The sequence below is a fragment of the Ceratotherium simum genome, chromosome 8, assembly GCF_057802395.1.
Source record: "Ceratotherium simum simum isolate JZ-2026a chromosome 8, ASM5780239v1, whole genome shotgun sequence".
Classification (NCBI taxonomy): domain Eukaryota; kingdom Metazoa; phylum Chordata; class Mammalia; order Perissodactyla; family Rhinocerotidae; genus Ceratotherium; species Ceratotherium simum.
In genome coordinates, this window is record NC_141907.1 from 3,698,252 (window position 1) to 3,724,743 (window position 26,492).

Consider the following 26,492-nt stretch of genomic DNA (forward strand, 5'->3'; position numbering starts at 1 on the left):
CTGGACACACGCCTAGGATTGAGCCCCTCCCCACAGCCTGGCATACACCCCCCAGACCAGTGTTCCTGGCCATCGCAGGGGTGATGTTTGCACGTGGCATCCAGGCCATGGCCTGCCCAGCTGACCGGAGGCCCCTTTGGGGCCTGGGGCTGAGCTTTGGATCAGGGCACACGTGGTCTGCCTGGTCCCCGGGGGCTCGTGGGGTGGGAGGACCAGCCGAGTGGAGGACCCAGGGGATAGATGGTCCCTCACGGGCCCTGTTTGTCCGTCCCCATGGCCTGCATGACAGGTGGCAGCCTCCTGATCCCCAGCCTAAGGTCCATCCCCGTGAGCTTTCTGAAACACCAGCTCAAAGGCCTCAGCTCTGCTGAGCCTGCAGGGTTTCCCCCTCTGTGTCAGGACTCGGGCCCCTCAGCCCCGGCTGACCTCTCCCGCAGCTTCTCCAGCAACGGCGCCTGACTGCGCCCCCATCCCCGTGCCCGTGCTGTGCCTTCTCCCTGGAATATCCTTCTCCTGCATGTCCCCATCCATCCCAAACCTTCGATCCTCACAGCCCAGGTTGGATGCTCCCACCTCCAGGAAGCCCTCCCTGGTCCCAATCAGCTGCAAGGCCTCCCTGCCCGGCGTCCCTCCGGAGCTCTCACTGCTCCTCACATCGCGCTTGGGTGTGTCCGTGTCTGACCCCCTCCGTGGACGGGGGCTCCCCGAGGTGGGACTGCACTGGACTCCCCGGCCCCACCTGGGATGGCAAGGCTAAGGAGCTGCCCTGAGATCTGCCCTCAGGGGGACAGGCCTCTCTGTTTTGGAGCGGGCTGGACCTTGGCTGTGCAGCGTGGTCCCCAGAAGTCCCTGCCTGTGGCCCGGTCTATCCCTACACAGCCCAGACCCAAGGACCAACCCCAAGGAGCCTGGACGCTGAGTCGCGTGGCATGCCCATCTCATCTCATCTCATGAAAACACGAGGACGGGGAGGTCCAGGGGGGTGGCTGGCCCCTGAACGCGTCTCCCCTGCCCCGGGTCCTCGATGGGCACACGGCCCCTGCCTGGGCTGCGGTTCTCGAGTCATCCCTTATTCCTCTAACAGCACCAGCATCCCTTGGGGGCACAGGGTGGCATGCCTTGGGGTCATGTTCTCCTCCAGGGCCTCCAGCCCAGCGCGTTCCTGACCATCCGGTGTGAAGGCGCCTGGCTCCCATCCCCTCCTCCAGGCCATGTCCCCCACGAAAACCACAAGCCAAGAAAACTAGAGGTCCCTGTTCTAGAGGACACTTACCAGGTTCACCAGCGGTCCCCCGGAGTTCCCGTACTGCAAGGGGAGGAAACACAACGTTAGCTGTGCCAGGAGCCCCGCCCGAGGGTTCAGGAGGCTTCCTCCAGTTATCATTCTAACCAGCAGACATGTAACCGAATTTCATCCCCAGTAGCATCGACAAGCCTCACTGCCGTCCCCGTTCACAGGCAAGAAAGCCAAGGCCCACAGAGGCCAGGTGGACGGCCGTCTGATGGCCGGGGGTGACCCGGGCCGGTGCTATCCGCACAGGCCTCACAGGGTCCCTCCAGCCCCGCTTCGCTGTCTCCACTGCTCGTGGGCTGGGCAGCAGCAGGCAGACGCAGGACGGGGCACCAGCCGTCAGCCTGTGGCCCCGAGGAGTCTCTACAGACGCTACAGACTGACACTTCCAGAAGAGAGCCTGAACCAGGGCAAGCCCAGGGAGAGGGCACTGGGGCGTCTGCACAAAGTGCTTTGTGAACGCAAAAGGTGCCGTCCAATGCAACAACAATACAATAACAAAGAAATGTCGGCCGCAGTGTGCAACCTGGGCAAAGATATTTCAGGGGCCTTGGCTATGGCCTACCTCTCTGAAGGGCTGTTCCAGGTCAGGCAGCAGCCTTTAACTCCCAAGGCTGCCCTGGCACCCGTGGGTAGAAGTCACAGGGATCAGAGCCCACTTAATGTAAAGAAAGGACCTTCTAGCAAGTAGACATGTTGAACGATGGAGTAGGCTCCAGGGACAGGGAGCGGGCTCTGGGGACAGGGAGTGAGGCTCTGGGGACAGGGGCTCTGGGGACAGGGAGCAGGCTCTGGGGACAGGGAGTGAGGCTCTGGGGACAGGGGCTCTGGGGACAGGGAGTGAGGCTCTGGGGACGGGGGGGCTCTGGGGACAGGGAGCGGGCTCTGGGGACAGGGAGCAGGCTCTGGGGAGAGGGGCTCTGGGCACAGACGCTCTGGGGACAGGGAGCTCTGGAGACTGGGGCTTTGGGGACAGGGCCTCTGGGGACAGGGCCTCTGGGGACAGGGAGCAGGCTCTGGGGACAGGGAGCAGTCTCTGGGGACAGGGGCTCTGGGGACAGACGCTCTGGGGACAGGGAGCTCTGGGGACTGGGGCTCTGGGGACAAGGGCTCTGGGGACAGGGGCTCTGGGGACAGACGTTCTAGGGACAGGGAGCAGGCTCTGGGGACAGACGCTCTGGGGACAGGGAGCTCTGGGGACTGGGGCTCTGGGGACAGGGCTCCGGGGACAGGGGCTCTGGGGACAGGCAGCGAGCACTGTCAGAGGCCGCTCGAGGACTCACGTTGATGATGGCGTCCGTCTGGATGTAGTCCATGTCCGAGTCGCGGAGGCCCAGCTCCCTGCCGTCCCGCTGGGCCGAGCTGACGACGCCCGTGGTCACAGTGTTCTGCAGGGCGAAGGGGCTGCCGATGGCCACCACAAACTCCCCGGGCCGCAGGTCTGCCGAGCGGCCCAGCAGCAGTGCGGGGAGCTTTTTCTGGGGGGAGAGGGGGAGAACACAGGAGAGAGGCTCAGCATTCAGATCACAGCCAGGCCCCTGGCGGGGTGGTCGGGGAGCAGCTGGATACAACAGTCAGGGGTGAGGACCACAGCAAGTCAACAATGCAGACAAGGCCAGGCGGCCTCCGGCTGACCCACGGTGGGCAAGAGACCCAGGGCCAGCGTTCATGGAGCAGAGGCTCAGCCCCACGAGGGGCCGCAGGTCTGCCCAGGGCAGGCCACAGGGGTCCGTCACGGGGAGGACGCCCAGAGGGTCCAGCTGGGCACGGCCTCCGACGTCATCGAGCTCACTGGTTCAACAGTCACAGGTCCCTCTGAATATTGGCAGAAGCTATGGACACCAACACCCGGAAAATGCGTCACATGCGATCTGACGCATACAGTCCAGAGAGCTGCGGGAGTCCTGAGCCCCTGAGGACCTGGGAACCCTGGTTTAAAAATCTTTGATGCAACTCAACCCGATCTCCCCATAAAGACACTGGGGAAGCCGAGGCCCAGAGAGAGAAGGCGACTCAACCAGCCCCAGCGCCACCCTGCACACCCAGACACCCACACCCCCTCGTTTGCACACGGCGCCGTTGGAGCCCGTCTGTCCGTCTGTCTGACTGTAACTAGACTGGGGCTCTGAGAGAGGCCGTGTCTGGGGAGCTCGCCCAGAGGGGGTGCCCCGCGTGTTAGGAGGTGCTGCAGCGCACACGCCATGCACGTGAAACCGGCGGATGCCGAGGCTCGGTGCCTGCATCACGTCAAGTTCCCGCGTGTGTCCACCCATGTCAGAGGTCACCTGGGAGGAGGGCACGGGGGCCCCTCGGCACACGGCCGCAGCTCCCTGTGAGTCCGGAACTACTTCCAGATAAAAAGCTTTTTAGAAAGGTGCTGGAGACGGCCGTGTCCCCAGCCCAGGGGCCTCACTGGAGAGGAGATCTGGAGATTGGGGGGCAGGACACACCCCACAGGCCTCTGGACCGCCTGACCCACCTGCCACTGCTCTTCCTTCCCATTTCAGCGGCCGTCCCTCTCACGGTGTGCCACCGTGTCAAACAAGGACTTTTTCTTAAGGAGGCACTTTCCATAGCAGCTATGGCGAAAGGCGACACGAGGGGGGCCATACTAAAACAGAGCCGGGGCAGCCATCTCAGGAGAACTGCCGTGACCGTCTTTTTTTCTGTCTCTTCCAAACCGGACCAAACCGCCAGCATCCCAAGAAGTCAGCGAGGATGAGAATATCCTGTCTGTGAGGACTGATGGAACTGGGCTTTGCTGGTGACCAGATCACTAACCAGTCTATGAAGCACAAGCCTAGCCCGGCCTCATCCAGCCCCAGTGAACTCTTCTTTAATACGACTTACCTCATCTCCTCCATTTCCCATAAAAACCCTGAACCTCTCTCCTTAATCGGGACACTATTTGGGTTTCTGCCTGAACTTGTGCTCCTCGAGCTGCAATTCTTTGATCCCAAATCAACACTTTGCCTCTTACTGGTTTCTGTTTTCGTAGGCTGACACTATCAGTAAAAGAAGAAAGGCGAACGCCTGTCAACGGGAGTGAGCCGGGGCCCACCAGGCGGCTGCAGGAGGCGCTGCGCTGTGTCTGCCCCCGAGGGGGGGGAGTGGGGCCTCGTGGCGCTACTTTCTGTGCTGCTGGGGCGGGTGAAGCCTCTGTAAGAGGCAGAGGGGGTCTCGGGTGCAGAAACCGGACCGACACATTTAGGGGCGAGGACCTGGAGAGACGACCCTTTCTGTGGCCAGAGAGTGAGAGATAACAATGTCTGAGGCCTCCAGGACAGGTGAGTCCAGAAGGCTGCGATTCAGCCCCTCCTCACTGGGCCTGAGCGGTCTGCAGGTCACCTTCCCCGAAGCTCGATTTGATGGCCCCCCAGGACGCGGGCTAAGAGGGTCCCACTGTTGGGATGAAGTGGTAGGTGTGGACGACGCCTACAGGCTCCGGGGGATCTGGGGCACCCAGACACTCTACTGGCATCTTTGGGCACAGGTGGCTGCTGGGGCATGCCCTCTGCCCCCCTGGGGTTCTGTCAGTGCTCGGAAGGGGAGAGACCCAGCCTCAGCCCACAGGGGTTCTCGGGCAGGGGTCACAAAATGTAAATAAAGCTTTATTGGCACACAGCCACACCCATTGTAGCACCTATGGCTGCTCTCTCACTACAGTGCAGGGTGAGAGGCTGCGACAGAGTCACGAGGCCCACAAAGCCTAAATTATTGACTGTCTGGTGCTTCACGGGAAAAGTCTGTCGACCTCTGTCCTTGAGAGCACCCCTCGTGCCCCAGCCTCGTTTCCCCCTCTTGAAAATGGAGGTGGCACCCCCAGACTCAATGACTACCGTGAAAGGGCTCAAAGGTGGGGAAGGGTCTGCGATAGAATAATTTCATGGAGCCACCAAATCTCCTCTCCCTTAATCGGGCAGGAGGAGACCACCTCGCAAAAGACTTATCCTCGAGAATGCTGTCAACTTGTACTCAGAAAGAGCGGAAGCCAGATTCCAGCTCAGCCCAGCTGGACTCGCCAGCACACGGCCCTGCCACCCCCTGACCTCTCGGCACGGGCAGGTCACTGAAGGTCACCGCAGGAATGCCCACAGGGGCTCTCACAGTTGTCACTACAACACTGGACAAGAAGAGACATGCAGGGGAGGCCGGGACTCAGCCGAGCAGGCCAGCCATGCCCTCGGTCAGCGTCATGCTGGGCAGCTACCTGACCTCTCCCAGCCTCAGCTCCCCCTCTGAAATGGCAGGACACTGCCGCCACGTCTGCCAAGGGCTGTGGTGAGACAGAGTATGCACAGCAGGCCTCCTGGAAACGGCCAGGGGTATGACGGGAGGGTCATGACAGCCCCAGGGGAAGTCTGCTTGGTCAGCTACGGGGGGACCGGATGTGGAGGCGGAGGGACTGGGGCACATATCCCAAGTGCTCCCCACCTGCCTCCGTCACTCCCATGGGGACAGCTGCATCTCCTGGAGTGGGCCCGGGGGGGGACAACGGAAGTGTCCCTGGGCCGTGGAGGCCCTCCGTGTGGGGTGACGTGGGCGGCACATTTCCTGGACGGCAGCCTCACTCTGCCTGCACCTGGCGGCTCAGGGAAGCACAAGGCCGGTACCCAGAGACCCGGCTTCTAGGCTGACTCGACCCACAACTGGGGACGAGCTGCTGGTCCCCCCCCGCCTCGGTTCCTCCAAGTGTCCGATGGGAAGGTTGGGCTGGCGCATCTCCGAGCCCTGGAGTCTGGGAAGGTGCCCCTCCCGCCGCGGCCCACTCACTTTGGGGTGGATCTTGATGGTGGCGATGTCCGACTTCTTGTCGATGTCTTTGATGGTGGCCTCGTAGGTGTCACCGTTCTGCAGCTGCACCTTGAGCTGCTGCCGGCCTGAGATGGCGTTGGTGCTGGACACCACGTGGGCGTTGGTGACGATCAAGCCGGCCTCCGACATGATGAAGCCCGAGCCGCTAGAGAGGGGCACGTTGCGGCCAAACAGAGGGTGTCTGCGGGCAGACAGCATGGGTGGGCGTTCAGAGCCGGCGGGGACTCGGATGTGGGGGTCGGGAGCAGCCCTGGGCTGGCCAGCGAGGAGCAGAGCCAGGGTGGGGGTGAATGAACACGGGCTTGGGGTCCTCTGGGCCCAGGTTTGGATCCCGGCTCTGCCACTTCCCGGCTGTGGCCCTGGCCAGGACACTTAGGTCTAGACCCATTTCACAGTCATAAGGAGCGGCTTTAACCTCTGACTTGCAATTTGCCGGATGAGACACAAGACCCATGAATGTTAGACCGGTGACGCCAGGCAGCAGGCCCCGGCCAACCGCGACAGCACAGCACCAGAGCCAGACGGACCAGGATTCTAATCTCAGGTCCGGGCCCTGCTTATCGTCTGCCTGACTGTGGGCAGGGCGTTTAACCTCAGAGCCTCGGTCTCCTCATCTGGGAACTGGGACAACAGCACCTACCCCGCTGAGTGATACCTAGAATCCAAGGTGCCTGAGGAAAGCAGTCACTCAACAAACACGGCTGTTACCGGCACGGGGAAAATGGCTGCCGTGCACGCAGCATCCGCTGGGACTGTCACACAGCAGGTCCCAGGGAATGTTGCTTTCCAGATCTCTGACTGGGCAGAAAGAGAGTAAGGACTGGGGGGACATGTTCCCACCACCCTCCGGCCCCTGCCCTCGGGCTGCCTGCCTGGAAGCCCCAAATGGCGTAACGAGCAGGGTTGAGGGCAGGCTCTGCACGGTGAATTCCACACCAGCCACTGTCCTTCTGAGGACACGGGACGAGGAGCACTAGACGTGGCAGGATGGGGCAAGTGCTTACAGACACAAGGGGACACCCGGCCTCAGCAACTGCCTTGTAAAATGGGATCGAATGGGCGATGCAGCCGGCGTGGGGCCCGAGGTCAGCATTCCCTGACGGGGACAAGGCTCAACCCTCACCAGAGCCCTCAGAGGAGGAACCACAGCCCGCACCCAGAATGGACGTAGCTCAGGACTTGTCCGGGGCGGAGCCTCTGGGCCCCGGTGCAGGGCCTGGACGGAGCAGGTGCTCAGCCTCCGAGGCTGCTCCAAGAAAAATGGGCCCCAAGGGGCCGGTAGCCACGCAGGAGAGAAAGCACAGAAGGTGGGGATCTCTCAGGGAAGTGACTGGAAAGTGCAGATGCCCTGCCTTGGCCGACAAGACAGGTGACAACAGCTAATGTCACCAAGTGCTCCCTCTGACCCAGGGATGGTCATGTCATACTCATGGCCACCCTACAAGGTAGGGAGGTCTCCAGTTTATAGGTGGGAAAACTGAGGCCCAAAGACACGACCCACGTGCCTGGGTCAGGCAGGCAAAGGGCAGACCAGGGGTCTGAACCAGGCAGCCCAGCCACTCGGCCCCCTTGCAAGGTGACCACAGCATCTGTCCACCCAACTCCGTGTGTGCCCTGAGCAGGAGCTGCACAGGGTACCTCCGGAAGCCCCACCTGCCTGCTCCGCCTCACATGTAGGATTTGGCGCCTGTGTGGAAGCGTCCAGGCAGCCCATGGGCCTCCTCACCTGGGTCAGGGGTCACACCCGGCCGCCCGCGATCAATGACCGTCTCATTTGCGTCTGGGATCTCTCCTGTCTTGGCCTCACTCACCCACCCACTCAGACAACAGCCTCTGGGACTGACGTGGAAACGGCACTACCGCCTGCCCAGGCTGGGCTGCAGTCAGCAGTTAGCTTGCTCGAGGCCTGGTACTCGGGGCCTTCTGGAGAGACACTGCCCCCGTCTGAGCCACCTGCAAGGGCAGGGAAGTGCCACTTAGTGTGCCCAGTTGTGACTTCCCCAGTGACACGTCTCAGGGTCGGGGCCCACGGCAAGGCCAGTGAGGGGTCAGCTGCTGCAGAAGGATGGACTCAGCTCTGGGGTCCGAGACACCTGGGGGCACCCCATCTCGGCACTCAGCAGCTCTGTGAGGCCTCTGTTTCCACATCTGGAAAATGGGAACATGAAGCCTACCTTCTGGGGTTCATGGGAAGACGCCGTGGGCAAGGGAGTGGGAAGGGCCTGGGGGTGTGGTGTGCGCATGCACTGAGGGGTGGGCCTGGTCCTCTAAGAGGGGGGCACACCAGGGCTGTTCTGAGTGATGCGGGCAAAGCAGCCGACAGGGCCGGGCACACAGCAGGAGCTCTGACAGTGGCCCCAGGCCATTGGTCCGCTTGCCCCCACGGAGCCCCGTCGGTGGTGAGCACAGTGCCTGCCCCCCAGAGATGGGGCAGTGACACCCAGTGACGAGGGCCCCCACGGGGCAAGCTCTGCACCCAGCCAGCAGGCGGCCCTGTGCTGGGCCCAGGAATCGGCACAGCCAGCTCTGCCCGCTCCCGGGCACCCCATGGGCCGCCTGCTCCTCTGGCCCTCAGGGTCGGCTGGCCCCCGCCACTCAGGGAAGGTGCTCCGAGAACAACCAAGGCCCCGGAGTCGCAGCCCGAGGCCTCCTGGGGACTGTCCACTCCGGCAGAAGGGCACAGGCGAGGCGGCTCCCCCGACCTGTCAGGACGGCATGGGGTTCTGACTGCGTGCCCCATCCGGGCCGTCTGCTGGCCCCTCCACACACAGGGGCCCAAAGGAGGAGAGACAGATGGAAGGAATGCCTTAAACTTGAGAAGCCATGCTGTCAGTCTTCCCTGTAGGGCGTCTAAGTCAACTTGGGAAGAGACCCCAGGATTCCACGTGAGCCAGCAGTCTGCAAGGCAGCAGAGTTCAGAGGACAGGGCTTCCAGAACCAGCTCACAGGCCCTGTGACACTGGGGAGGAGGGGGAGGTGGGTGTGCGTGGGGGTGCATGTGAGTGTGTGGGGGGAACCAGGGCAGACCCTGCCAGGGACAGAGGAAGGGGCCTGCGCCCCTGGCTCCACAAGGAGGCAGTTTGCACTACACACTGCTTCTCTTGTGATTCATTCCGTCACTCATTCATTCATTTACCCACTCATTCATTCATTTTATTGTCAATTCACTCATTCATGGGTTCCTTCACACTTGCATTCATTTGCTCATTCATTCATATACTCATCCATTCTCACATCCACCCACTCATTCATTCACATACTCATCCATTCTCACACCCACCCACTCATTCATTCACATACTCATCCATTCTCACACCCACTCACTCACTGAGCCACCACTCTGGAGCAGATCCTGGGCTCTGGGGATTCCAGGATGATTTGGACGCAGTCTATGGCCGGAAGAGGCCACTGTCTGGTGGGAAACCAAGAACCTCCTCATTCATGTTCTTGTCCTGTGTCATCAGGGGCCATCTGTCCCAGCTGGCTAACAGGGGCGGGCCGGGGACGCGGTGAGCACATGAGCCAGGCTGAGAGAGATCAGAGACATGCAGGAGAGCTCTGACGGCAGGAAGCGGTCCCGACCGCTGCTCACCAACATGTGAGCCTGGCCATCCCCGCCCCGCTCTGAGCTGGCGTCCTCGTCTTTCTGGAAGATAGAGCTTTGGGATACCTAAGTCTCGTCCAACTGAGGAGCTCCCGTCTGGACAAGGGGGTGGGAAGAGGGTGCCCAGGCCATAGGAACAGCAGGAGCAGAAGGAAAAATGCAGGGACAGACCCTCCACAGCGAGCCAGTCCCTCTTGGGGTGTCACAAGAGCCCAGAAGGGTCCGGATGAGGACACTGAGGCTGGAGAGGCAGCCACCACCACCCCCACCACCACCCCCCCCCACTCTGGCCACACTGGCCGTATTGCCCTCCTGAAACAAGCACTTCGGGACCTTGGTGCGAACCGGGCCGTCGCGCCCAACACGTCCTCTGGGCTAACTCCGCCGGTGTTTGCTCCAAGCTGAGATGAGTGAGGCCTCCCTGAACCCCAGTTTCGCAGGGCACCCCACCCGCAGCGTTCTGATGGCCCCACCCTGCTGCACGACTGTGCTTTTCTTAGCACCTTCCACCCTCTTTCATACTTTGGTTACTTGTTATCTGTGCTTTACTCCATGGCCCCTCCGGAACACAACCACATGGCAGGTGCTCGAGGAACAATGAATGAATAAACGAATGGACACCCACAGCTGCCAACCGCCTTGCACCTGCTTAGTGCCCACAGCTCTGTGAGGCGCAAGGCCGCCTGTCCCCTCCAGAGGTGAGGAGATCCAGGTCAGAGGGGAGCGTCCTTCCCCAGGGCACAAGGCACGGGGCTCTGCATGAGCTCCGCCTGACCCCAAGCCCATTCTGGCTTCGACTGCTCCCCAGTGCCAGACCGAGTCTAGTTTAAGCCCCAGCAGACAGAGGAGACGCCTCGGAGGGGCGGGGGGCCTCACGCACCTCAGGAAGAGCTCTATGTGGACCACGGCCGGCGCGATCTTCTCCACCACGTCGGCGATAAAGTTGAACTTGTAGCGCGGGCTGGTCAGCTGGTGGAGACCTACGCTGGCAGGAAGAACCAGGCGTATTAGGGAGACCCAGACACCACCCAGAAGCCCCACCCGGGGTGAGGGAGGTGGGAGCTCCACCGGAGACCCCCACAGGGTGCAGAGCCCCCTGGGGACATCCAGCACCTTGCAGTGCAGTGACATCCAGACATTTGGAAAGGGGGCTCTCTCACCCCAAGAATAGTTAATGCTGAGCTTCCTGACATCACCAGTCTGGCCAGGAGGCTCAGAGAGGTTAGGACACTTGCCTTGGGGCTGCACAGCAGTGACGTAATGTTCGGGCTGAATCTGAGCTGGTGCCCCCGGGCCCTTGCCCTTGGTCTCATAAACAGCAATGCCCTGGCACAGAAAACCGTCCCCCCGCCTTGCCGACTCTGGACCGTCCCTCCAGCCCTTGGGCTAGTGCAGTGACTGGACAAGGGTACAGCAGAAGCTCCCAGGTCATCCCTTCTGAGCTGGCCCCGCCTGACCACAGTGTGGCCCAATCCTGGGCCTCACTGGGCTGCCAATGTCTGAGTTACCAGGGCCCCTATTTGCGTCTAACTTGGCCAAGCCCCAGTCCGACTTGCCAGGCGGTTTGTGAACCTCCCTGGAACCTTCACTGCCTCAGATTTCTGCTGCCATCAGCAGCGGGGGCTGCCGCCTGCCGGGACCACAGGCTTGAGGCGTGTGGGTGGCACGAGGCCCACAGCCCTTTGGTCTCCCTGCTCAGGCATGTGCTGAGGTCCCCCAGGTCCCCGCCAGAGACTGGTGCTATCTGGAACCCACGCTGTCTGCGCTGCTTGTAAGTGGCTCCTGGGGCCTGGACTCAGCATTGGAATGAGGGTCACCCACGCAGGGCTGCTGTTCTCCAGCTGTGTGGCTTCAGGCAAATCACTTACCCTCTCTGAGCCTCTCATCGGAAAAATGAGACTGAAGATCCCCCTCCCCTACCCCACCCCAGCCTGTGGGAACTAGGGGTGAATGTGACTTGCACACTATGAAGCTCCCCGCCCAGGGGGAGCCCACTACCCACCCTGCCACCCCAATGGTGCTGAGCAAAGAGGGCCCGGCCTGGAGAGTCCAGTATTGCAGCCACTACTTCTCTTGATGGTCTCTGGGAAGTGACCGAGCACCAAGATTAGAGAAAATCTGGTTTTCCAGATTGTCTGAAGGGAGGGGAGGCCCCACGTTGAGTGCAGCCCTGGGAGCAGGCACAGGCCCGGAGTCTGTGCCCCGCACACACGTGCGGGCGCGTGTAGCCCCGCCCACAGCCAGGGCAGGGTCACGGTCTCCACTTTAAGGTGGGGAAACTGAGGCTCAGTGAGACGCATTCCCTTGCCTGAAGACACACAGCTAGCTGAGGGGAAACGGGCTCTGAATGCTGGCCACAGGGCTTCCTTAGGAGCCCTCACCTCCCCCTGTGGCCCCCCAAGGCCCCGACCGTCCACGCAGCCTGAGCTGGGACGCGGGCCCAGAGGCGAGCTTGCCGCCAGCTCCACGGGGGTCAGGGTGGCGAGGAGGGCCCACCCCACCGTCCTGTGATGACCACCTCTCAGCCAGCCCCGCCCGGCCACGCACGGCCCAGCCTGCTGTGGTCAGCAGGAATCAAAGGCCGCCTGTCCGGGCTGGCCAGAGCCCAGCTGGGAGAACGGCCACTGCTGGCCCCTGCGCCGCTCCTCGCTGATCAAACTGCGGGCGGCCAGGCCCACCCTGCCGGGTCCGTCCCAGAGGCAGAGCCCCTGGCGGGGCAGGGTCTAGGGTTCAGAGGTCACAGTCAGGGGCAGGCCCACGCTGGGCCAGGCTTCCACCCCCAGCCATGGCAGGTGCTCTGCACGGTTGTTCCCATGTGGGGTGGCTCATCCTCCTGGGAGCTCTGGAGTGAGGCTGCTGTTGCCTGTGGGGGCTGAGCCCCGCTCTGTCCCCGCTCCCAGGCCCAGGGACTCACATTCGTGCTCGGGCCTCCCGGCCATGGGGAAGGAAAGCACCACCCACACTGCTGCCCCACCCAGGTTCCGGTTCCGGACCGGAGGCTCGCCCGCCCGGCAAGCCCCACAGCCTGGACCCCGGGGGATCCCAAACCCAGGCCCTTCTCCTTCCACGGCAGGGGACTGGGCAGGTCTGCAGCTCTCCCACGGGCACCAAGCCTGGATCTGCCCCAGCCGAGTGCCCACCGTGCGGTGCTGGGGGCGCAGTCCTGGGTGGGTGGATGAGGCCTGGTGTCACCCCTCCCCCTGTAAACCTGTCGTCTCTGCTTGTCAGCCACCACTCTGCCTCCACCCACAGACCTCTCCCCACCCCTCCCCAACAAGACGCTCCAGCTGTCCGGGGCACAGCTCAAATCCCACCTCCTCCAGGCAGTCCCCCGGCAGGCTTCTCCCAGTCAGAACGAGCCTCTCCCTCCCCGGGCTCCCTGGCCCACAGTACTCGCTCTCGGTGGAGTGTATTTGGGCCACGCGTGCTGAGTGCCTTCTGTGTGCACACCCTGTGCTGAGGACAGGCCGGTGACCAGCCAGGCACAGCACAGTGTGACCAGAGATGGGACAGAGGGGAGCCAGGGGTCCCCGATCCAGGCCTGGAACCGCGTGTGCAGAGACAGTAGCGTGGAGGCAGCTGTAGATGGACTTGGCACACTCCACACTGGGCCCCGTGGGAACAGAACAACAGGAGGGAGACATGTCTGATCAGAACAGGCTTGAGGTCTAACTCCGGGGCTGGAAGACTCCGGGCATGTCTGTCCACCTGGTCCCGGTCCTGCAGACGCCCAGCTCCTCGAGCCCCCGAGCTACGCGGCTGCCGAGGTTCCGACTGGGCGGCCCTGAGACCCGGACGGCGCGGCGGCCTCTGCGCCAACGCTCCTCTCTCTAGTGTGGTCTCTCCAGACATCACTTAAAATAGGCGACGCTTGATGTTTAAAAATCGATGTGTGATGATTAAAAAAAACCCTCATATGTGATGATTACAAAGAAACCCTCTGTAAAACATCCATAAGGGAAAGACTGGTGGGAAACCCACCAGAATATTCCGTGGCGGTTATTCAAGGGCAGGGCTGGAGTTGTGTGTGATTCTGTCTTCCATGGACTTTGCAAATTTTCTACCATAGGCAAATATATGCAGATATACCTGCAAAAATAAAGAAGGGAGAAAGGAAGGCTCCTGGTGGAGGGGCTGTGGGGTGGGCTGTGGTGTGTGCCCACTGCCCTGCCGGCGGGTAGGGCCCTCGTGGCTCAGGAGCTTCAAGGAGGAGCCCGCGGGGCTCAGCTCCCACCCTGGCACCAGCTCCTTTGGGACAGACACGCCTGGGTCCTCCCACAGCTGGCAGTTACAGCCCAGGGGAGGCCCACGGCAGCCTCTGGGAGGGAGGGACAGAGGGAGGAGCAGGGAGAGGGAGAGAGGGAGAAGCAGAGGGAGGGAAGAGGATGGAAAGGGAGGGAGGGAGAGGGAACAAGGATCCTCTCTGACCCAGCACACAGTAGGTCTACAAACACCACCACAGAGAACACTGTTCAGCCTATTAACAAGTCTCATGAGGAGCAGGCTCACAAGAGTGGCCTCAGTGGCAACACTGGCCCATATTATGTCCCCGGAAACTGAGGCTGGAGGTGAAGACTGCTGTGGGGGGAGCAGGCCTGGCACTGGCCCCAGGTCCCATGGACGTCAGACCCTGGGCCCTCACTGACCTTGGTGCCTGGGGCCCCCCAGGGTGGGCCGCTGGTGACATGGGCCCTGCAGGCCCTGTCCCTTTAAGCCGCCATGGTGGATGGTGGGGAGGCGGGGGGCAAGCCTCTTCCTGGTCCTCCTCCCCACACGGATGAATCACCCCTGAATCAGTGGGAAGGGAGGACGGGTTCCCACCGCCTCTCTCCACATGAAAACCTCGGGCCCGGGCTGGGAAGCAGACTCTGTTTATTTGGGGGTTTTGACAACCCCACCCCCACCTCGTCCTCGAGCCAAAGCTCTGAAGGCAACGGTCAGCCTCGACCAGATTCAGCTGTTAGCTTTTTTGTTTTTTTCAAAAATAAACTGAAATCCACAGGCCTTGGAAGTTACAGTCGGAGGAACTTGACACAGAGCAAAGCAATGGAGGCCAGGTGTCCGGCGGGGCCTCCGGGGAGAGGAAGGGGCACAGCCGGGACGGAGACTGGAGAAGGGCCAGCAGGGAAGGAGTGGGCTCGGGGCCCCACCGCCCACATGCTGCGGCCCGGCAGGGCTTCCAAGACGGCTGAGGGACAGTGGCAGCCCTGCAGGAGGACTAGGTGCCGGCTCTGGACAGCCAGGACTGCCACGGGACAGAGGGGGAAACTCAGGTCCAGGGTGGGAAAGCGACTGGCCTGGACACCCCACGGAGCCACTCTGTACTGCTGCACAGGTGGTGTACTGCACAAGTCCAGGACCATCATTAAAAAAGATCATGGTGCAGCTGGCTTCCCCTGCAGTTGTACAAATGCCCTGTGCATTACCCCTCCAGCACACAGTGGGCAGGGCCAGGACTGAGACCCCGTTCTATGCCTCTAACTCCGAGGTCACTGCCCCTTCTACTGCCCCCTGCAATCAGAAGACCCCCTGTCACCCAGAGGTCAGCTATGAGCTGGAGATGGAGGGGCCACCAGTGGGTGACCACGAGGTCCCAGGCTGCGCCCACCTGTCCACAATGCTGACTGCAGCCTGCAGACTGTACAGCCGCACAGTGTACAACCTGCCTGACTTCTCAGCAGGGGATTCAAGGACCTGGGCGTCCAGGTCCCACTGACACCTGCAGCCTCATCTACGGCCACTCTCCCCTAGGTGCCCCCGGCCCGCTTCCCTAAGCACACACATCTAAGTGTCACCTGCCTTTGCATGGTCAAGTCCCTCTGCCAGGAATGCCCCTTCCCTCCCCCAAGGCCCCAGACAACACACCTCCTCTGGGGAGCTGCCCGGACTCAACAGGCTCGGTGAGCGATCTCTCCCCTCTGGACCTCCCCTCTCCCCACGGCACCTCGTAACCCCCCAAGGCCTGTCCCTCTGGACTGTCCCGGTGGCCTGGGTGCCCCTGACCCACAGCAGCGAGCGGGGAGCATCGGGAGAATGAGTGAATGAGCGAGCAAGCGCGTGAAGGTCCCACAGGGACCGATGAGCAGTCCCGGGGCTGCCTGGATGGCCTCCAGCCCTCCCCAGGGGCAGGCTCTGGGGCAGGCTGTGAAGCCCCAGGGGGCGGCTCTGGTCTAATTAGTTCCCAGGATGGCTCCCTGTGTTTCTCTCCCTCTTGAGAACCTGCCTGTCCTCAAGTGAACTGTCTGCCCAGCCACGGACAGCGGCTTCAGGCCCCAGTGCGGCTCCCAGGGGGGCAGTGCTGCTGCCTGCAACCCTCGGGCCCCAGGCTCCTGACCCTGGACAGGGCTGCAGCCCAGGCCGAGAGTAACAGCGCTGCCCCTCCGCCATGGGCCCCTCCAGCAGCTGCCAGGGCTGGGCTCTGGCACTGGTGGTTTCGCTGAACTCTCACAGCAACTCTGCAGGCAGGAGCCCTTAGCCCATGTCACAGACGAGGAAAAAGGCTCAGAGAGGTCACGAGACCAGCCAAGGCCCCCAGACAGGGCCCTTGACCCCCGACCCCAGGCCCTTACCCCAGTCCGTGCTGGTCCTCGGCCAGTGTGACCGGCTGTCCGGCGCCCAGGAGAGCCCAGCCTGGGCCAGTCCTCAGCTTGGGGCCAGCCTGGCTCCTCGGGCTGCAACACTCCACTGGGGCTGCAGCCCACCCCGTGGAGCAGGAGGCCCTGCTACCAGCTTGTTTGTGCTTTATCAAAGGGGTCCTGCAGCGAGGCAGGACTGCGGGCCGCAGGCCGGGCCGCCCAAGCCACGGAGGCCATGGGTCAGCCCCTGGCTGCCTCCTACAGGAAGCCCTCGCTGCCTTGACTGGCCATCAGTTGACTCCTCTGGGCTCAGGCTCCTCTGCTGTGGCGTGGGGACTAGACAAGGCCCGTGGAACTCCCCTGGACACGTGGCAGCCCCTCTGCAGACACTGCCTTCTGGCTCCTTCCCCCCTCGACTGCCTCTCCTTCCTCTCACCCACTCCTCCTGTCAACATTCAGCTTTGTTAGCCCCCTCGCTGTGCACAGCACTTTTAGTTCACTACCTTGTTGACTGTCTGATGACCCAGTGAAGAGGGTATCGCAGTTAACCCCATTACACAGACAGGGAAACTGACACGCTGAGAGCTTAGGAGACATGCAGGGCCTCGCCATGGGAAGTGGTGGAGCTGGGACTCACTCCTGAGCAGCCGGATGTGGGGCACAGAACTGGGTCTCAGTCCTGGCTCTGCCTGTTAGGTACTAGAGGGGCTAGAACATACAGTTGGGCACGGTGTGCACCGCACAACTTCAAGGGGCCACCCGCTCCCCTGCACTAGACCTGGCGCTTAGTTTGGGGCGCTCACATATACGTCTTTGCGCTCCGAGGACAAGGGGTCTGTGACTTCATTCTCTTTCTTACCTGCCTGTTCAACATCCTTAACAAAACCAAGCAGGGAGGCTGCTTTCTCAAGGCGCTGGAGGCCAGTCCAGCAGGCAGAGCACCAGAGGGAAAATCAGGGGGACTCCGGCTCAGGGAAGTGCTGTCCCTCCCCACCTGAGTGACCTGGGGCAGCTCACTGCCCTAGCTGAGCCTTTTCTTATAAAGGGCCATGACAAAAACACTAAAACGGTGTGTGTTCAAGGTTCCGTGAGCCCAGAGCACAAGCCCAGGTCTCGCCTTGACCCTGCTCACCCTGGTGGCTTCTCTCTCTGGGAGCAGCTTCGGGAGGCGGCGGCCTTCAGACCCTCTGGCAGGACACGTTGGCTCTCCCAGCCAGCCGCCCGCCCGCTCTCGTCCAGTCTGCCTGAACCCCAGGCCTCAGCGAGGCCACGCGGGGCCCGGCCCGGCCTCACTTTCCCAGAGCTCCCGGCCGCCGGGTGAGCTGGTGGACGGCTGAGGGCTGCACGTCAGGCCAGGCGGACGAAGCCAGCGGGCCGACCCCAGCACGCTCAGGCCCAGGCTCATCACAGACACCGAAGGCACTCATCACAGACAGTCTCACCACATCAGGGCAGCTGTGTTCACCCCTACGCGGCGGGGTGAGGCCAAGGACGGGACCTGGATTTGGGCTGGGCGGGGCTGGGGCTCTACGGACCCTGCTGGATAGGTGACGTGCCTGCTGCCCTGTCCCAGACCCAGGCCACGCACTCCCAATGACGCAGAGACACGCCGACACGCGGATGGGGCCACTCATCAGCCAGGCTCTTACCATAGAACCCTGCTCCCCCACTGCACACTGTCCCCGCAGATCCCCTGCTGGTACCTAATCTGAACTTGTCACCCTGCCTCTCCAAACCTGCTCCTCTGGGTGCCCTGCCTCCAGGAGAGGTCCCGCCATCCATCCGCCCTGACACTCCCCCCAGGACCCTCCACCCCCTCAGTCCTGAGATCCCAACGCCTCTGGAGCCTGCCCCCCTCAGCCATCCCCCCAGCTCAGGTCTAATGAGCTCTCCCTGCCTGGGGCACTGGCCTCCCACTAGCTGGGCCCCCACCCACTCTGCACTCCGCTTACTCATACGTCTTCAGGGGCCCTCACCTCCTGAAGATGGGTCACCCTCACGGCTCCTCCATCTGGCACCAGCCCATCCTCAGCATTTCCCGCCATCCTCCTCTGCACGGGCTCCCTTTGTGCCCACCCCTCCACGGCTGTTTAGATACCACCTCCTCCAGGAAGCCCTTGCTGATCTATCCCTCTCCCCAACCTGGAGTGGTTTCTTCCTTGCCTGGGTTCCACACATCGTCATCCGTCCCTTACAACACGGGATCGGGGATTTCACGGGGCTCTGCTGGTGGTGGTGAGGGTGCGCACGAAGCAGAGGCTGGATGGCACTGAGCCTGCAGGCCGCATCCGAAGCCTACGTGTGATCAAGGCAGCGGAAGCCGTGGCCAGGCCTTCAGCAGGGCAGGCTGAGTCTCTCACAACGCGCCCTCGGGCCTCCGTGTGGAGGCGCAGGGGAAGGGGAGAAGCCTGGGCTGGCAGACCCTGAGGGGGAGCTGTGGGATCCCAGCTGCAACCCTAGGACAGAAGGTGGGGTGCAGAGGGTGAGGGTGCTCCCCGCGCCCAGCCCTGGCGGGAAAGGCCAGCTGATGGGGCCCCGGGCCTTAAGCTCCTCTCTGGCTGGACTGCCGGCTCCCAGCCGCCCTGGCGCTGAGCAGCTCAAGTCCTCGGGACCGCCGGGTGCTGCAGCTCCGCTGGGGGCGGGGGGCAGACAAGCAGGGGAGGGGTCATCTTGCTGACTAGTCACGAATGCTGAATTCCAAGACGTGCGCAGCCCCAGGAAGCTGCTAAGAGGATTAAAAATCAAAAACCAACCAAAGCTCTTAAGTAAATTAAACTGAGAGGCTCGTTGGAAGCTGCCTGGCTTGCACAACAAAAGCTGACTATTAAACGCCGGCCTCGACTGCCCCGGCTCTAAACTCGGAACTAGCTGCTCCCTCCAAGGCCCATCTGCCTGCAGCTGTAGGCGGAGAGGCTGCGAGGACTCCAGGGCTCTTCTCCACGCAGACCCTCGGAACACACTGCCTCCGTTCTCCCATCCCACCGACAGGTCTGTGTTCACACTGCAGGAGCTCTCCCCAGCGTGGAGGTGAGACTTCGCAAGGCTCCCTGGGGAGGCGGTGAGCCCCTGTCACTGGGGGTACGTGAGGAGGGTGGAGAGGGTTATAGGAGATTCACACATCACATAGGCCATCCATTCGTTCCACAGCACCGACTGTGCGCCAGGCCCTGGACCGGGGCGCCACCCTGTGGGGCTCAGAGCCTGGTGAAGATGGAGACAAGGCATGGAGTCACCAGGCGGGGTGAGGACACTCATGAGGCTAATGAAGGGGAGGACGTAGGCATGGCGGTCAGGGAAGGCAGCTCGGGGTGGTGGATCATCTAGGCAAGGCAGGATGAGGACTTGGCCAAGTGATGGTGAGAAAATAGAAATTCCGGAATCAGGCACAGGACGTGCAAAGGCCCTGAGGTGGGAAGGAGACCAGCATGGCTGGAGCACAGAGGATGAGATGGCCTTGCAGGGGTGGGAGGGGACCAGATGGCACAGGGCCTTGTGGGTCACGGTAAGTGTGGGGGAGCTGCAAGGGGGTCCTGCCAGTGACAGGCAGGATGGATTTATCAAGGTTATCCTGGCTGCTGCATGGAGAGGTGACTGGAGGGAGGATGAGGGACATGGGGAAGTCAGTGGAGACCATGTTGCCGGAGCCAGTAGGAGCCATGGCTGGCTGGGGAAACATTTCAAGGTTGAGCCAAGGACTTGCCTGGGGGTGGTCCTCCTGTTGGGCACCATGGCCAGTGGAGACACAGGACTCCAGTTCAGGGGAGAGACACAGGCTGGAGACAGGACCCCGGGGTGTATCTGGAGGCAGGGACTAGACAGCTCACCTGGGGGTGAGAAGGGACCACGGAGACCCTCCAGGGTGGAAGGCAGGAGGAGGGGAGGGAGGGGGACTTGAGGGAGAGGGGAAGATATGGACCCTCCACCAGGGGGAGAGGGGAGCACAGCTGGCATGGGTGAGGGCAGAGCTGGCAGGACTTCTGTGTGGAAATGCATGGAGGCGGTAGCGCCTCACCCACCTCTACGTGTGGACATCACCCAGCGACTCTGGCCGGGCCCAGGGAGGGGGGAGGGGGACACTGTCAGTGACGCTCTCGGAGGCAGAGCCCGATGGAGCTGGAGGGCCAGACGGGACCGACCGCATCCTCCGGGACCCTGCTGCCCCTGCTGCAGAGGGAAGCCTGGGGCCAGCGAGGGCACGGCCTTCAAAGCCAGCCAGACCCCGGCCAGGCCTGACTCGGTCACTTCCCGGCCACGGGACCTCAGACCAATCACTTGACCCTCCCCTGCACAGTGAGTGCATCTGAGGGCCGGAGTGAGGACCAGATTCACAGAGGCACAGGGGACAGCGCCGGTGAGAGACGTGGCGGGCATTCCATGAGGACTGGGCTCTGCACGTGAGGCCCCGTGGAAAGCCAGTGTCCGAGGTCCCTGTGCACCGGGGTGACCATGGTGGCACAAGGCCCAAGAGCAAGGACACACACACAACCCGCATGAGACCACAGTGTGAACGGTGCTCACAGGACCCGGGAGCGGTCTGGCCCTCCCTCCCGCCCCAAGGCCTCCCCTCCCCCTTCTCCGGCCCCAGGCCCAGCTCCCCACGTGCCCTCTGCCTCTTGGGCTCGGGCAGCAGCAGCGGCAGGGCTTTCGGGATCCTGTGCCTGAGGCCGTTCCATCTGCCTCTGCTTTACCCCGGCCCTCTCCATCCTCCCCACCTTTGCGGAGGGCTCCCACTCACCTTCCCAGGCTCAGCACAGAGGCGGCCCCGACCTTGGCAGATGCAACAGAATGGTGGCAGCAGCCATGGTAGTGACAATAACACATGGAACAATCAACAGTCTAGGGATGGCTCAGGGAGGCCTGTGCCCGAATGCCTGGCTCATTCATCCTGGCAACAATTCTCCCCGGAAGGTGCCACTGTCACCCCAGCCCACAGAGAAGGAAACTGGGGGTAAGCACCCGTTTAGGGCCACACCATCACTATGAAGCGCTGGGACCCCCCAGCCCCTGCCCTCCCCGCTCCCAGCTGCTTCCCGCCTGCGGAGCGGCCCCTGCACCTGCCTGTGGTCAGCAGGCTGTGCCCCAGCTCTCACCCTCATGTGTCTCCCCCACTGTCTGGGTTTCTCGAGGGCACAGACGGGGTCCTTCCCGTTGCAACGTCCTTATCCCCAGCCCAGGGCCAGAAGGACACACAGAGAAGGTGCTTCACAGATGTGGACTCGATCGGTCATGAGCGAAGGTTTCAAGCCTGGACCCCTTCCAACCTCTCCGCCCGCCCCCGGGCCCTGGCGCCTTATTCACATAGCGTCCACCACATGGGGGTGTCGGGACTGGGGCAGGCCCATGGACACAAGCAAGCTCAGAGGGCAGGTGCCAAGCCCCCTGAGCCCTCCACCTCTCAGACTCGTCAGCACGGCCTGAGCTGGGCCTGCCAGTACCAAGCCCCAAACCCGACGGGCCACCACCCAGGGGGCAGAGGGTGCTCACTGAATGATGATGCCCGTCCCTGAGACATCGAGGGGCACCATGCTCTCGCCCCCCGTCTCCTGGGCACAATCTACACACAAGTCTGACCTCGCCACCCTCAGCTCCCTTAAAGCCCTTCAACAGCTCTCCCACATAATCACAGCTAGTGCCACGCGATGCTTCCCAAACTGGGCTCCCCGGAACCCCAGGGTGCTGGGAGCAGGTCATGTGTGTTCTGCCAGGAAAGAGGAACTTCCGGTTGAAATTCTCTTAGGAAACCCTGGGTTTTATCACTGTGTGCGTGTGTGTTTTCTTACTGCAAGTTTTCTCAGGACCTCTGACAGCCTCAAGCGTAGCATGAATCCCCCACTGCAGGGACAGTGTTCACTTTCCCAATTTTTTTGGGCCAAAGGACACTTATTTCAGAATACCAGGCACCATTTGGGAAGCCCTGGCCTATAGGATGAAGTCTAAGCCATTGGCACGATGCTTATGGCCACTGTTATCCCACGCCTGCCGACCTGCCCAGCCTTGGGTATCACACACACACACACACACTCACACACACACACCAGCTGCTCTGGGCTCTCTGCCCCTCCCAGCACGCCTCACACACACAGCAAAGCTTCCACGTGGTGGCTCACGCTAGTGCCTCTTCCCACAAAGCCTATTCTTCCTGCTACTTGGAAGAATTGTCCATCCTTTAAGAGTCAGCTTAGACACCCCTGGTCCCTGAGGGCTTCCCAGCACCCCAGGCACCGTGCCCACTGTGGCGCCCCCAGGCCGTAGAGCCTGCCCTGGTGGTTAGCATCTCTCCTTGGCGCTGGAGGCTGAGGGCACACACCGGGCCTGACTCAGCTCGGTGGACTCGGGGCCCAGCACAGGGTGTCCACGAGGACTTGCTGAACCAATGCCAGAACCTGCCTTCCTAAGAGGTGCCCCAAACAAATAAGGGGACTGCAGGGTTTTCTAGCATTTTCTTTGATGCACAAGGTTAACCTATGCATCAAGGTTAGTGCGGCAAGAAGCAATCCAGCGCCAAGTCCAGGTGAGAGGAGGCTGTTCTGGGGTTTGGAGGGACTGAGAAATTCGCTACCCCAACAGCCTCTCCCCAGGGAGCCCCCAGCAGTCCAGGGACCCCACAGCTCGCTCGCCATTCCCCAACAGCCCTCTGGAGACATGCCTTTTAAGTGAAGTTAAAAGGAAAGGGAACACTGGATGTCACTCAAGACGGTACCCAGACTGGAGATTTAAGGCCAGGTTGCTTCCCGCCCAGCACCCTGCGGGATATGCAGACCAGCGAAAATGAGACACAAGACAGGTGGGTCTGCTGGGGCCAGAAGACGGAGAAGCGCAGAGCGGGATCAGGCCTCTCTCAGGAACCCCTCTCAGCAGAGCCCGGGGTTCACTTTTGACTACTTCTGCGGCCTGCGGGACAGCAGTTTACCTCTCTGGGCCTCAGTTTCCCCAGCTGGAAGACCAGGGGGCTGGTTAGATGATTTCTAAAGAGTCTTCCAGCTGTGCCCAGGGAGTGCGGACCTCGAGGGTCCGCCCTAGCTCTGAGCCTCAGTTTCCCCGAAGAGAAGGCGTCACTCCCCGCCCCCACCCCACCGCCCCATGCCGCGGCCCGAGCGCTTACCCGACGGGCAGGCGCCCTTCTGCAGCTGGCGCACGGCCGTCCCCGAGAGCTGCAGCGCGCGGCGGCTGGCCGCCTGCAGCGCGCACACGTTGGCGTAGGTGTGCCCGTCCGTGCCGCACACGGCGTGCGCCCAGCGGCACCGGCACACGCCGCGCACGCACTCCAGGCTCTCCCCGCACGGCGAGTCGAGGGGCCGGCCGCACGGCTCGCCCTCGCTGGCGGCGCACACCAGGCAGCAGTTGCAGAGGTCGGGCACGTAGCCGCCAGGGCAGCGGGGGCTCGGGCACCGCGACACGTCGCAGCGCGCGGGGCACGGCGCCGCCGGGGGCTCCCGGGCCAGCGCCAGCGCGGCCAGCGCGGCCAGGAGCAGCGCCCGCGCCTGCATGGCGGACGGGCCGGCGGCGGGCGGCAGCGCGGGGACCGGCCGGGGCCAGCGGGGACGCCGAGGCGGCGCGGGGGCCGGGCGCCGGGGGCCGACGGAGGGAACGGGGGCGGGCGCGCGGCCACACGCGCCGGCGGCTCAGGCAGGCGGGCGCCGGGACCGCAGGGGCATGCCCGGGGCGCGGGGACGGGAGAGGCGCCCGCTCCCTCCGGGCCGACGGTCTGCGGGCGGCGGGCCCGGCCGCGTTTAAAGGCGCGGCCCCGCCCGCCCTCGCTGGAAGGGGCGGCCCGGACCCTCCGCCAGCCCCGCCCCGGCCCCAACCGGCCCCCGCCCGGCCTTCTGGGCTTGGACCCACCCGGCCGCGGGGCTGCGCCTGCCTCTGGGAGACCCGGCGATGGATATGCTGGGGCCCTGAGGGTTGGGGGCCGTGGAGAGAGGGAGCCACCAGGGCGCAGTCCTCGGGTGACCCTGGAGTCCCCGCACCAGCCATGTCCCTGTCCAGGATTCCAGGGATCTGACTACTCCCCTCTCCCCATAGAAATGGACAAGTCCGGATCTCCCCAGCTCCTCCTCCCCAGCCTGTCCCCAACTCTCCAGCGCGGGAGCCCTCAGCATAGGGACCGGCACATCCATATCAGGGGTATGGATGCATGTCACCTCCTCCTGGCTCCCCACCTCCACTGGGGACAAACCTTCGGGAACTGCCTTGTGCCCCGACTTCCCTCCTCAGTCTTTAGAGCTTGGACGATGCGCTCTGTTTTTCTGCGTTGCTGCCTGGGCCTCTCAGAGTATGACCACCTGCTCGCACGAGTCCAGACATTCACAGAAGGACCTGAGCTTAGGTCCTTCAGTTCCCATTTTGCTTTTCCTGGGGCATCTTTTAAAATGACCACTTCGAGTCAAGCCCACGAAAACTTAGTGACCTCCGCCCCAACCACCTTGTAAGTAATAGGTGCTTGCTATCCTGCTTTGTGTCTCCCGCTGGCTCGTCACCTGCTTGTTGCCCCCCGCCCCCGCGCTCCTGGCCCCCGTTCTGGGATCTGTACGTAATAAATCTTGTGACTCTGCTTCCTCTGTGTGCGTGTACTGAAACTGCACCTTCAACCAAAGCGACCTCATGGGTGTCACTTCCCCAAAGTGGGAGCTCATCTACTTGCCGACCCCGTGTGGATGGCTTGTGCGCCTCATTCATCAGGTTGTAATCTGCATGTTCTTCATTCAATCCACCAGCTCAGGCTTCTAGAAACACGCTCTCCCCGGCTCTGGACGGAGTCTGTCGGGGTTCCAGGCCCAGCTTTCGTGCTCTGTGACCCTGGGGGTGGGCTTACAGCTCTGTGCCTCAGTTCCCTCCTCCTGGAAAGGGGAGTGAGTAGCACTTCGATACCTCCTAGGACTGTTGGGGGCGCCGCACGGAGTAAAGGTGGAGAAATGTCCCTAGCACTTCATGCTTGGCACGCAGTCAGCCTACAGGACCTGGAAGCTGCTTTCACTCTCCTGATTCCACACACATTCTCTGAAGGGCCACTTCAGACCCGGGCCCTGCCCTGAGGGGCCCAGAGCCTGGTGACAATGGTGTCAAGCTGGTGTGACGAGGGCTGTGGGGGTCAGAGGAGAGGGCAGAAGCGCCCTTTGGAGGTGAGTTCAAGGGTGAGGAGTGTTCGCATATGCAGCACTGGGACGGGGCTGTCGGAGGACAAACCAGGAGCAGGTCACTGCCTGGTCAAAGGCTCTAGAAGCAAAAAATCAGAGCAGAGGCTCGTCCGTTGGGTGAAAATGTCCTGTGCGAGCCTGGAGCTGGGGTCTCACCCTCTTTGTCATGAGCCCCTTTGTCGCCTGATGGAGTCCGGGGAGCCCGTCTCAGAATGATGATATTTTTTTTTTATTGTGAAATTTTTGTTGTACATTATTGTTTGTCAGTCACCGTATACATGCATCCCTTCCTTTCTTGGGCCCTTTGCCCCTGGTAACCACTAAACAGTTCTCTCTGTCCGTGTGTTAGTTTATCTTCCACATATGAGTGAAATCATGCGGTGTTTGTCTTTCTCTGTCTGGCTTATTTTGCTTAACATAATACCCTCCAGGTCCATCCATGTTGTTGCAGATGGGAGGATTTTGTCTTTTTTATGGCTGAGTAGCGTTCCATTGTATGTATATACCACATCAGAATGATTTTTAAATGCATAAAACAACCTGCAAAGCATTACAAAAGGAAACAATGCTATTAAAATACAGTTGTTAAAACATATAAGACAGCAAACAAATCCACGACCCACGCGCGGCTTCTCTGTGGGCACGTAAAGCACCACCACCCCGCGGCGCTGGGTCATCCGCCCGGATCTCCGCGCAGCGCCCAGCAGAAGGGGGTTCGGAGGTGCCCGCCACATCCTCAGCGCGCTGTGGAGACCCCTGTGCTCGCTCTTGGGACGGGTCACGGGGAGCAGGGCTTGGGCCCGCTTCACCACTGAAGGAGACGCTGGGCTTCAGGGCAGGTGTGGGTGACGTGAAGGTGTTGTCTGTTTTCCTCCAAGTTTATGGACACCTAGGTTAGGAAAGCTGGCTGGGTGAGGGGGGAGCTGGGGGGATGGGGTGGGTCCAATCAGGGCACTGCTGGGGGGTCAGGCAGGGGTGTGTGTTGGAGGAAGTGGCCTGGGCTGGGGAGTACACAGGAGGGAGGAGCTGGGGGCCCAGTGAGCACCCACAGGAGCCGGGGGGGGGCCAGTGGC

At 62.2% G+C, this 26,492-nt stretch overlaps 1 protein-coding gene across 2 annotated transcripts in view; it reads right to left on the reverse strand.

The window, feature by feature from the left end:
* The window catches only part of HTRA3 (HtrA serine peptidase 3), a 37,609-nt gene extending 13,718 nt beyond the window's left edge, over positions 1-23,891 (reverse strand). Inside the window, exons 1-5 of one of the 2 annotated variants that reach the window (XM_014788842.2) lie at positions 23,388-23,891; positions 10,591-10,690; positions 6,065-6,287; positions 2,575-2,769; positions 1,274-1,306 (exon numbers count right to left, since the gene is read on the reverse strand). In XM_014788842.2, the coding sequence (XP_014644328.2) occupies positions 1,274-1,306; positions 2,575-2,769; positions 6,065-6,287; positions 10,591-10,690; positions 23,388-23,772 (936 nt within the window). In that variant the 5' untranslated portion in view covers positions 23,773-23,891. The remainder of the gene's footprint in view (positions 1-1,273; positions 1,307-2,574; positions 2,770-6,064; positions 6,288-10,590; positions 10,691-23,387) is intronic. The other variant, XM_087434867.1, reaches the window with a different exon arrangement.
* Between the last annotated feature and the right edge of the window lie 2,601 nt (positions 23,892-26,492).